The sequence below is a fragment of the Otolemur garnettii genome, unplaced genomic scaffold (genome assembly GCF_000181295.1).
Source record: "Otolemur garnettii isolate 467f Iridium unplaced genomic scaffold, OtoGar3 scaffold00190, whole genome shotgun sequence".
NCBI lineage: Eukaryota > Metazoa > Chordata > Mammalia > Primates > Galagidae > Otolemur > Otolemur garnettii.
In genome coordinates this window covers 1,765,014-1,776,156 of record NW_003852585.1, presented here as the reverse complement: position 1 = coordinate 1,776,156, position 11,143 = coordinate 1,765,014, and the positions used below count along the sequence as shown (strand labels likewise).

The following is an 11,143-nucleotide window of genomic DNA, read 5'->3' as shown; positions in this document are numbered from 1 at the left end:
TGCTAACGACTGCGAACTGGCTTGGGCTGACACTGGACTCCAAGAAAGACCCCATGCTCCTGTTCTGCAAGCTACATCTCTTTTCAGGTGTTTACATTGGAACCAGGAGGGAGAACTGCTTGCTAGAAACCGCTGAGCAGCAGCTGGTGGGGAGAGGGAGGTGGATTCCAAGCTAGTGACGTTGCAAAGTACCTGGGGTGCGGGAGGGGCAGGTTGGAGAGAGGGGATGCACATACAAGGCAGTCGGAAGCAAGAGTACATCACTATTAGGATTTGTCCACGAAGAGGTAGTAACCGAAGCGGAGAGTGGTTGGAGAGATCTGATTGGTCAGGGGGAGGGGTTTGGGGCGTGGCCAGCCGCCTCTCGAGGCTTTAAAAGCTCAACGGGAGGGGGCGCGCCGCTGTCATTTGCTCTCTGGCTGTCGGAGAGGAAGGCACGCTTTCCTGGAGCTCCGGGTGTCGGAGCAGGTGTTCACTGTTTTGACTTGCCCGGTGATTCTGAGCCTGTTGGGGGATCTTAACGGTCTCAGGCAGCAACATGGAGCCTACCCTGGTGGTTCCTACCCCATCTACCTGTATCGGCTGTATGGGGCCCCAGCCAGACTACCCACCAGCTCTAATCACCTTTATGTTCTGCGCAATGGTTGTTAACGTTGTCGTTGACCTGATCGGCAACTCCATGGTCATCCTGGCTGTGACAAAGAACAAGAAGCTCCGAAACACTGGTAAGCTACCCTTCCTTCTCCCTACCCAATTGCAGCGGCTTGCAACCCCTTGGGTGGTAGTTCGGATGTCCCCGAATAGGAAACCCATGGGCAGTGTTCTCACTTTGAACGTCCCAGCCTCCAAATACCCCGAGAGCCTGGTGGGGGGTGATATTTTGCCGGGGCACTGAAAATTGGAGCTTCTCAAGGCTAAGGGAGCTCAGAATTAGCTCTGGGCATCGAAGGGCAAAGCCTGGGTTGCCGCGGTGAGCGGCAGCCTGCTGATTCCTGTCCGGTTGGGAGCCCGATGTGGAGGGATCCGGCACCCACCGCAAAGCCTGGCGGCCGCCTGGATTCACCAAGCCAAGCCGGACGCTGCAGGGGTGGCGGCGCCAAGGCAGCTCTGACCGAACTGATGCGGAGGGATCACCCGGGCTGCCGCCCGCTCGGTGAAAGTGAAGTTCGCGTTCGCCGCGGCAGCGCTTACCGGAGCGCAATGCCGCGGCGGTGCCCTACCGCGCTCGCCACGGACCTGGGGCTCCGGGGCTGTCACAGGCAGCTCCCGGGTGGCTCCCCGGCGGCAAAGCGCAGACCCCCAGCGCCTGAGTGTGGAGCGGGGAGGTCTGAGCACGCCGGAGCCGAGCTCTGTTCGCTCGTCCCAGGGCGCACGGCGGAGCGAGGCGAGCTGCCGGCCAGACGCCGCAGGAGGTGGCAGCTACAGCGGCTGCAGCAGCGGAGATCCCGAGGTCCGTAAGCCGGGCACTGGGGGTCGCAGGGCGGCGGAGAGGTTCGCGATCTTGGCATCTCGGAGGCAGGGGCAGGGGATATTAGGCAGCGAAACCGTGTAGGGATGGCGGGAGGGTGGCAGGAAAGCTCAGAGGGGCGATAGAGGGGATTCAGAGAGACTGCAAAGGGCTGGGGTCCGGGAGCCGCGAGGCGGACAACTCCAGCTGCCAGCCGGTGCGGAGCGGAGGCGGCCAGGGGAGAGCAAAGCTTGTAGCCAGAGAGGATATGGGCGCTGCGACCTGTGGCAGAGATGCAGCCGCAGCCACCGCTAAGCCGATAGCGGGATTTGCAGGTTGGGCGGGAGAGGGCTTTGGAGGGATGGGGAAAGGGAAAGCGGCCGAAAGTCCGCGCTCTGGCCGCGGAAGGGTGGCGGCAGCGGCGCCGCCTCGGGGTCTCTGCCACAGGCTCCACTCGGGCTGGGGCTGGGGCTGCAGGACTAGGGGTTTCCGAGAGGTTCTGAGACCGACTGGACCCGCGCGGGGCAGGGGTGTGGAGGTCTACTCTGCTTGGACTAGGAGTCCCGAAAATCGCACGTTTCAAAACGCACTCACGGGCACATAGCCATTAAAAGTTTTTTTCCAAAGTCTGGTGGGTGTGTCTGATTTCTCCTTCGTACCCCAGAGACCAGGGGCCACGAACTTGGATCTCACCTTCACCGCGCGGTCCAGTGAGGTGCCGACCCACGGAGCCGTGGGCGCGAAACCCATTTTCCTTATCTTTCTCATTTCCTTTATTTTTCTTCTTCTCTTCCCTTCATTCTGTAATTCAAATAAAAGTTTTTCACGGTTGTGGTTTTGTTTTTAAGACTGCGCGCGCGCCCGCACTTCTCTTTTCTTATGTCTGTCTGTCTTTTCTAACCTGAATTCATTACTTTGAGGGAAACCCTACAAAGACCCTCTAAGGTAGGAAGCGCTGAGGCCGGGTCGTGGCAGCACTGGCGGAAGGAGGCAGAAGGAGCGGTACCTTTGCCCTTTTAAAAGGCGCTGATTTTCTCCCAGTCCAACATTAAGGGCAATATTTTCCCAAACTATTGCTAATTAGCAACTAGGTGTTTCCAAAAAAGGAGGGCTCTGCGCCGGCACTTGGCCTCTTTCTTCTCCTTTTTTGTGAAAGCTTTTACAAAAACGTTCCTATAGCTGCCCTACAGGACAGGGGTGGGGGACACCCCTCACTTTCCTGTTTAGCTGGTGGGCTCCAGTAAAGCTCAGGGCTGCAGCTGAGAGCTCTGCGCAGGGCGCTGACCTTGCCAGCGCGCGGCTCTGTTCGTGGACAGGGCATGAAACAGGTAGTTCTGTTAATCCCTGCGGCAAGTTTCCTTTCTTTCTTTCTTTCTTTTCCTGCTTACTGCTTCTTTGGTTCCAGACTAAATTTTACAGGGTTTCCCCTCAGTTGTTACTCTCACGTTACCTTGGAAATGGTAAGAATTTAAGGAGACTAGGTCATAGGTTACTGTCTGATCACAATGCAAACGACTGTGTAGGAAAATGTCCCCTAATGCCCTTTTCCAGAACATTCTCCCTACATATGTGTTTGTTATAAAAACAATGCTAGGCAAGAGAGGGAAGATGGCTAATTTATCTTTAAAAAAAAAAATAGGTTGAGGCTTCCTGACACCGCTTGAGTCTCTGCTTTTGCCCCCTACTTCCCAGCCTGCTTCCTAAGGACAACTCTATCTAGCTTACCTCTGTTCCCCTCTCCCTCCTCCCTCCTCCACTGCAAAAGTTTGCACTTTGTTTTTCTCCTTGTCTGAGTGTGAAAGGCTCCTTACACGGCTTTTGTGCTCACAGCTCTCTGTTTTACGTTTTCTTTTTTCTCAGAACAGAGATGACATTGCTTGAAAGGAAAAAAGGGAGGAAAAGAATAGGTCTCCTAAACCTGGCTGTGTGTCAGAATCACTCAGGACCTGCTTGTAAATAAAAACAAAATGTGTTGTGGTCACTAAGCTGACTGGTCTTTTCCTCCACCTTAAATTTGTAGATTTCCGTACTTTAACCATTATTCTTCTGTTTCTTTCCCCCTTGTCCCCCCCATATGTTTTTCAGGTAACATCTTCGTGGTCAGCCTCTCTGCAGCCGATATGCTGGTGGCCGTCTACCCCTATCCTCTGATCCTACATGCCATGACCATTGGGGGTTGGGATCTGGGCCATTTCCAGTGCCAGATAGTCGGGTTCATCACAGGGCTCACTGTGGTTGGCTCCATCTTCAATATCATGGCAATTGCCATCAACCGTTACTGCTACATCTGCCACAGCCTCCAGTATGAGCGGATCTTCAGCGTGCGTAATACCTGCATCTACCTGGTGATCACCTGGATCACGACCGTCCTGGCTGTCCTGCCCAACACATACATTGGTGTCATCGAATACGATCCTCGCACCTACACCTGCGTCTTCAACTATCTGGACAACTCTGTCTTTGCTGTGACCATCGTCTGCATCCACTTCGTCCTCCCTCTCCTCATAGTGGGCTTTTGCTACATGAGGATCTGGATGAAAGTGCGGGCGGCCCGTGCCCCTGCTGGACAGAATCCTGACAACCAACTGGCTGAGTTTCGCAATTTTCTAACTATGTTTGTGATCTTCCTCCTCTTTGCAGTGTGCTGGTGCCCTATCAACGTGCTCACTGTCTTGGTGGCTGTCGGTCCGAAGGAGATGGCAAGCAAGATCCCCAACTGGCTTTATCTTGCAGCCTACTTCATAGCCTACCTCAGTAGCTGTCTCAACCCTGTGATCTATGGGCTCCTCAATGAGAATTTCCGACGCGAATACTGGACCATCTTCCATGCTCTGCGGCACCCTATCCTGTTTGTCTCTGGCCTCATCACTGATATTCGTGAGGCAAGGGAGGCTCGCGCCCTGGCCCGTGCCCGTGCCCGTGCCCGCGACCTAGCCCGTGAACAAGCTCGAGAACAAGATCGTGCCAGTGCCTGTCCTGTGGAGGAAATCCCCCCGAATGCCCGGAATATTCCACTACCTGGCGATGCTGCAGCTGGCCTCCCTGAACCTGCCCCTGGCCACCCTGAACCTGCTTCTGGCCACCCTGAACCTGCCCCTGGCCACCCTGAACCTGCTTCTGGCCACCCTGAACCTGCCTCTAGCCACCCCAAGCCCCATTCCAGATATGCCTACCGCAAGCCTGCCTCTAGCCACCACAAGCCTGCCTTTAGCCATTCCAAGCCTGCCTCTGGTCACCCCAAGTCTGGCATTGTCTACCCTAAGCCTGTGTCTGTCCGCTTCAAGGGTGAATCTGGACATTTGAAGCCTGCCTCTGTCCATTTCAAAGGTGACTCTGTCCATTACAAAGCTGCGTCCAGCCACCTCAAGCCAATCATTGGTCGCCATGTCTCTGCTACCAGCCACTCCAAGTCTGCCTTCAGTTCTGCCACCAGCCATCCTAAACCCACCACTGGCTACACCAAGCGTACCACTAGCCACCCTGAGCCCACCACTGCTGACTATCCTGAGCCTGCTGTCATTGGTCACCCTGAGGCTGCCACCACCAGCCCCTCTAGGCCTGCTGCTGCTGGCCACCCTGAGCTCTCCACCTCCTACCGTCCTAAGATCGCTGCCACCAGCTACCCTGAGCCTACCATCATCACTGACCTCCCTGAGCCTGATGCCATGATTGACCTTCCTGTCCCTACTACTATAGTCACCAGTGCTGCCAGTGATTACCGAGAGGTTGTGGTTATTGACTTTGATGGTGAAGATGATTCGGATGAAATGGCTGTGTGAACAAGGCTCTGGTGGGTGGCCAGGTTGAGGTCCCCTTTCCACTTTGTTTTGCATATGTAATCCAAAGTAAGATACCTTAACTGCATTTACACGCAGAGCCATGCAGACACTGACCCACAGCTACACCTGCCTTTAGGCATACTCCTCCTTTACGCAATGTGCTCTAAAGAAGTGTGTGTGTGTGTGTGTGTGTGTGTGTGTGTGCGCGCGCGCGCGCTTGCTAGTTTAGAGACCAAATTCCCTCAAGTTTGACATCTGTTGTTCTGAGCCTTCCTTTTCTATGGTTGACTTTCAGACCTCAGTGAATCCTTAAGTTTTTGACTTTGATTTTCCCACTGTCTGTCCCCTTTTGGCACTTCCTCTGCCTTGTTCCTGCTTTTCTCTCCCATTCCTGAGGGGTGGGGGAGGAGTTGCATGCGCACGGTAAAGGTGTATTGTGGTCAAGTCAATGCGATTACACAGCTCTATGCTTTCAAATGTGTAACTCTATATTATACTTTCAATGGCAGTCAGAAAAGTAGTTGCAACCAAGTACAAGGACTTGCAAGTTATGTTCTAAATTTCAGCACAATGTATGACCAATATCTGAAGAATACAATTTGATAAGTTCTTATTAAAATAAATTTTTATGCCAATGAGACCAAATGGCAAAAGGAAAAGATATGGTTACACTAAATAATTTCTATCTTGTGAAAATCCAAACATTGGTGGTAACATTTACAGTCAAACATGGTTGCAAATTATGTTTTTATCTGATTTGTAAGTATTTACCCTTTTTACTATTTACCAGGATTTTTGTTTTTTTAGTTCTGGAGAAACAAATCCATTCATAAACTAGTTTCTTTTTCTTGAAACCCCAACTTATGGTTGCTAGGATCAACCAGTCATGTTTTTAATATTATAAATCATCACTACTCTTTACTGCAGAGATTTTTTTAAGCAGCCTGATTTTTTTTTACAGTTTTTACTTTAATTTTCATTTAAGAGGGAGTTTGATGTAGTAATTGACAGCCAGAAGCGAATGTAGTACTGCTGTGGCAATTGTTACTGAGTGTTCCTCCAAATGCCTTGTCCCTCTCACCTCCCGGCTGGGGTGGGGGGAAGGAAGAGATGCCAACACCAGCCAATCTCCCCAAGCTTGGCTGAAGTTCAATGATATGCCTTAAGTTGTAATGTCTTGTATCAGCACACTTGACAGCCCAGGGAATGACTTTGCTCTAGAATTCAAGGGAAAAAAAAACCCTGCTTTTAATAAAAATTTCAATTGTTGATTCAAGTTGACACTTTAAGCAAAGTTTACAGCTTGTAAGAATAAGTGGAAATGTATTACACTGCCTTAATTCTATTCTGTATTTGTGCTAGCAATTAAATAAAAGCAATTTTTGTGGCTTTAGTGTGGGATTTATAGATAAATTCATTTCTTCCACCAGAGTTACTTGTGGGAAGGGTGTAGAGGGTGAGGGGTGGAAAAGCATTGACCTTGGGGGATCAGAAGATTTAGGCTCAACTTCCATCAAGCTGTGAGCTTGCTGAATCCCATGGCAAATTCCTTGACCCTTCTCACATCAATTTCTTTACTTAGCAAACCCGGGAGAGGCCGGGTGGGGGTGAGGAGGAGGCCCACTGGGCTTGCTGTGTTCTCACTAGTGGGTCAACACTGAATGACTGACCTGCTCTGGGACTTCTGGATCGTGCTTGCCATGGCTTCTGAAAACAGGACCCTCTTTACCTCCCTGGAAGGAGTCAAGCCAGGCCTCAATAATGTCACAACCGGAGGCTGCTAGAACCAAGGAACAGAACTCAAGAAGCAGTGGAGAGAGGGACAGGTAGGGGAGCCTAAGGGTAAGTGGTTTGCTCTCCAGCTGGGCTGTGGGTGCCGGGACCCTAGCTACTGGACAAGTCTCCCGATCTTAGGAATATGCCAATAGACTCTCTGACAACATGGAAATGCTCAAAATACAGTGCTCAGTAGAAATCAAGATGGATTCAAAATAATACACCGCAAGACACCAATTTCCTAATTATATGCACACTTCACATATACATATGAATATAGACACAGGGTTTCACACAAATAGTTGTTCTCTCCAGCCTTTGCCAGCCTGTGAGCATGGACTGAGGTCATCTTAACTTAATGCCTGAGTCCCTTTGAACCCTTCCAGCATGACTGCTGGACGTCAGACTGGCTGTACCCTAAGCGGAACTTTTGTCAGGTATTCCTAAATACCTCCAAAGGGTGCTTACTCATGTGCTTACAAACTGGTTAACAGTCCAGGTTCCTCCTCTGCACCCACACCCCAGGAGTTGCTTTGGGTGAGATTGCAAGTGTCCAAACCAACAGGTGCTGTGTTCCGACGCTCCAAACTGCCATTTTTCCAGAGGCTTCCAGAGTGCAGGGTTTTGAAAGGAGATGGGAAAGGCAAGTAAAAGTATCTGCCCTTATTACAATGTTGTCCCATATTTTGTCCCCGGTGCCTGAAGTTACACCAAGTCTCTTCAAAGCAGCTGCCTCGGCCACTTCTGCTCATTTCCTGGGAGCTGTCTTCAAAGTTGCCCACCACGCTGTGCCCAGAAGCACTCACGCAGGAGCAAGCAGCAAGTCCAGCCTGGCGCCCCGTCAGTGCACTCCCGGCCCAGAAACGTTTCTCTCTCTGCCCCACATCCCTCATCCTACTCTCTTCCATCCTCAAAACCCCCAGAAGCCTGGTAAACACATTTCTGACTTACCCCACCCACTGTGAGTGACGAAAACTTGAAGCTGAATCTCTGAATCCCTGGAATAAATGCAGAGCTTCTGGCTTTAGATCAGTGAGACCCTAACAGCCCATTTGCTGACTTCCTGGAAGAGACACTCTGCCTCCAGGTGGGCCTAAATCTGCATAATTGAAGGGTTAAAGAAATGCAAGCAACTTGTAAATTACGGTTTTCCCCAGATGTGAGAGTTTTTTCTTTTCTTTTAAAAATGGAAATATAGTTTATATACCGTAAAGTGATGGCAAGAGACTGTTTTACACATGTATACATCCAGTAACTATCGCTCCGGCCGAGATATAGACGGGCTCCCTTCTGATCAATACCCCATCCAAAGGCAACACCATCCTGACCTCACAGCACACTAATTCTGCCTCTTCTGGAAACGCATATAAATGGAATCACACGGTATGTTTTTCTGTGTTGAACTTCTTTTAAAAAAATTGTGATAAAATAGAACATAAAATTGCTCATTTTAGCCATTTTTAAGTGTGCAATTCAGTGGCATTAAGTCATTCACCCTGTTGTATAATCATCACCACTAGTCATTCCAGAACTTCTTTGTCATCCCAAATGAAAACTCTGCGCTGATTAAATAATGACTCCCCATTCCCTTCTCTCTAGCCCTGGTAATCACTACTTCACTCTCTGTCTCCCTGAATTCGCCTATTTGTAGTACTTGATAGAAGTGGAATAATATAATGTGGGTCCTTTCGTGTCTGGCTTCTTTCGCTTAGCATAATGTCTTTAAGGTCTACCCATGTCATAGCATGTAGCAGAACCTCATTTTCTATCGCTGAATAGCATTCCGTTGTATGGATATACCAGGTTTTGTTTATTCATTTATCTGTCGATGGACATTTGGGTGGTTTTCACTTTTGGTTACTGTGAATAATGCTGCTATGAGAATTGATAGCAGCGTTTATCTGAGTTCCTGCTCTTAATCCTTTTGGATATATACCTAGGAGTGGAAGTGCTGGGTCACATGCTAGTCGAGCTTACTTTGCTCCATATCGTCATTGAGATTCATCCATGCTTTTGCATTAGTAATTTGTTATTTTTCATTTTAATATGGGACTCTACCGTATGACTCCATCACAATATATTTATTGATTCTACTGCTGAGGGGCAGTTGAGTTGTTTCCAATACGAAACTACTATAAAAGTGCTTCTATTTTTGTGCACGTTTTAAATTTAATATTGTATGTATTAAGGCATAATGTTATACACAGTAAAGTACACAACTTCAGTGTAGAGTTCTGCCTCTATATAACACTCAATCAATTTTTACATATATGTATATACACCCTTGTAAACACCACACACACCAAGATATAAAACATTTCTAACACCTCAGAACATTCTCTCATTCCAGAATAATTTTGCCAGTTCTTGAACTTCATTTAAATGGAAATATACAGAATGTTCTCTTTTGTGTTCCCCTTATTCTGCTCGTTACTTTATGAGATCTGTCCATGTTACTTTGGGTGAAAGTAGTTCATTCTCTTTTATCACTGTATATAACTCCATTGGATGACACCTTCTTAGCCATTCTACTGTGGGTGAGACATTTGGCTGTTTCCTAGTTTGGGGCAAGCAAGCTGTCATGAACATTCTTGTACATGTCTTTTGGTGGCATATATACACTCGTTGCTCTTGGAAATACATCATACTAGTCATGAGTATATGTGTCTTTAGTTTTAATTGACACTAGTGATTTTTTCCCAAAACTGTTGAAGAAATTTACATTCTTACCAGCAATGTCTAAAATTTCCAGGTATTCCACATTCTTGCCAACATTTAATATTTTCAATCTTTTTAATGTTAGCAATTGTAGTGGGTGTCTAGTGTTATTTCATTGTGGCTTCAGTTTGCATTTCTTTAATGAACAATGATGTCAGCCATCTTTTCAGATGAGTTTTGATCATTTAGATATCTTTTTGTAATGAAGGCCCTGAACAAATATTTTGACCATTTTAATCTTAAGGTTTCTTTCTTTTTCATACTGGCCTATAGCTAGATAAGAGAGAGAATTTATTTTGTGAATATCTTCTCTCAGTCTGTGGTGCACTTTCATGTTCTCTTAATTGTGTCTTTTGATGAGCCATAATCCTATGAAGTCCAATTTATCACTTTCTTCTTTTATGGCTGTGCTTTGCATTTAAGAAGTTTCTGATTAATATAATGACCATATCCTCCTATTTTTTCATTTGAAAACTTTATTGTTTTGCCTTTCACATTTAAGTCTGTATTCCATCTCAAGTTAATCTTTGTATATGGTGTGAGTTTGAGGGGTCAAAGTCAAATTTTTATACAGCCAAGGTTCATATTCTCATTCTATCACCATTTATTGAAAAGACCATCTTTTGCCCCACTGAATTGCAGTAGAGAATCTATTGTCAATTAGGTGATCATATATTAAAATCTGCATGTTTCTGGACTGTCTATTCCATCAGTTTATTCATCTATCTTTGCACCAACACCACATTAGTTTTTAATTTAATCAATTATACCATATATATACACAGATGCACACATATTAATTGTACAGTTAAATGGCTTTTGGCATCTGTGCATATCTTGATAACCACCATGTAGATGAAGATATAGACATTTATAGGACCCCTGAAGGCTCTTTCATGCCCAAGCTTAGTCAATACCTCCTTCATAATTAATCAATATTTGAACCTCTATTATCACAGATCAAGTTTGCCTGTACTTCATATACGAGGGACAATAGTATGGATGTTTTGGGTCTAACTTCTTTTGTTAAACATTATGTTTTTCAGATGCATCTGTGTTGTTGGATGTATCAGCAGTTCTTTTAAAAAAAGTTTCACAAAAAGTTAATGATGTGGAATAGCTCCAATCTATATTAATATGAAAAAACATATAGTAAAATGGTATAGAATTTTGTTGAAACAAAAATGAGTATATGAAAAGACACATATGTTTTAATAATATCTTTTAAAAACATTCAGATTAATATGAGGGTACAAATGATCAGGCTACATTGTTTGCATTTCTTAGGTAAAATTCACACGAGAGAAAAACATAAGTATATTCAAGTGGGGTGGGGGGGAAGAGGGAAAGGGGAATGATTTCTATAGTAAATCTATTTCTCTATCTTTTTGAGATATATATTTTTGTTGAGACATAATTTATA

The 11,143-nt window shown here is 46.7% G+C and overlaps 1 protein-coding gene across 1 annotated transcript; it reads left to right on the top strand.

Annotated features, from left to right (window-relative positions):
* The first annotated feature begins 400 nt into the window (after positions 1 to 400).
* GPR50 (G protein-coupled receptor 50) lies at positions 401 to 5,226 on the top strand. Its single transcript, XM_003800937.2, has 2 exons — positions 401 to 725; positions 3,533 to 5,226. The coding sequence occupies exons 1-2, from the start codon at positions 539 to 541 to the stop codon at positions 5,224 to 5,226; spliced, it is 1,881 nt and encodes a 626-aa protein (XP_003800985.1). The 5' UTR covers positions 401 to 538.
* Positions 5,227 to 11,143: the final 5,917 nt, after the last annotated feature.

Bases quoted from the DNA above. Each gene is read 5' to 3' on its own strand.
- GPR50 (XM_003800937.2), top strand. From the start codon at position 539: ATGGAGCCTACCCTGGTGGTTCCTACCCCATCTACCTGTATCGGCTGT. The intron at 726-3,532 runs GTAAGCTACCCT...TATGTTTTTCAG, and splicing joins CAAGAAGCTCCGAAACACTG to GTAACATCTTCGTGGTCAGC.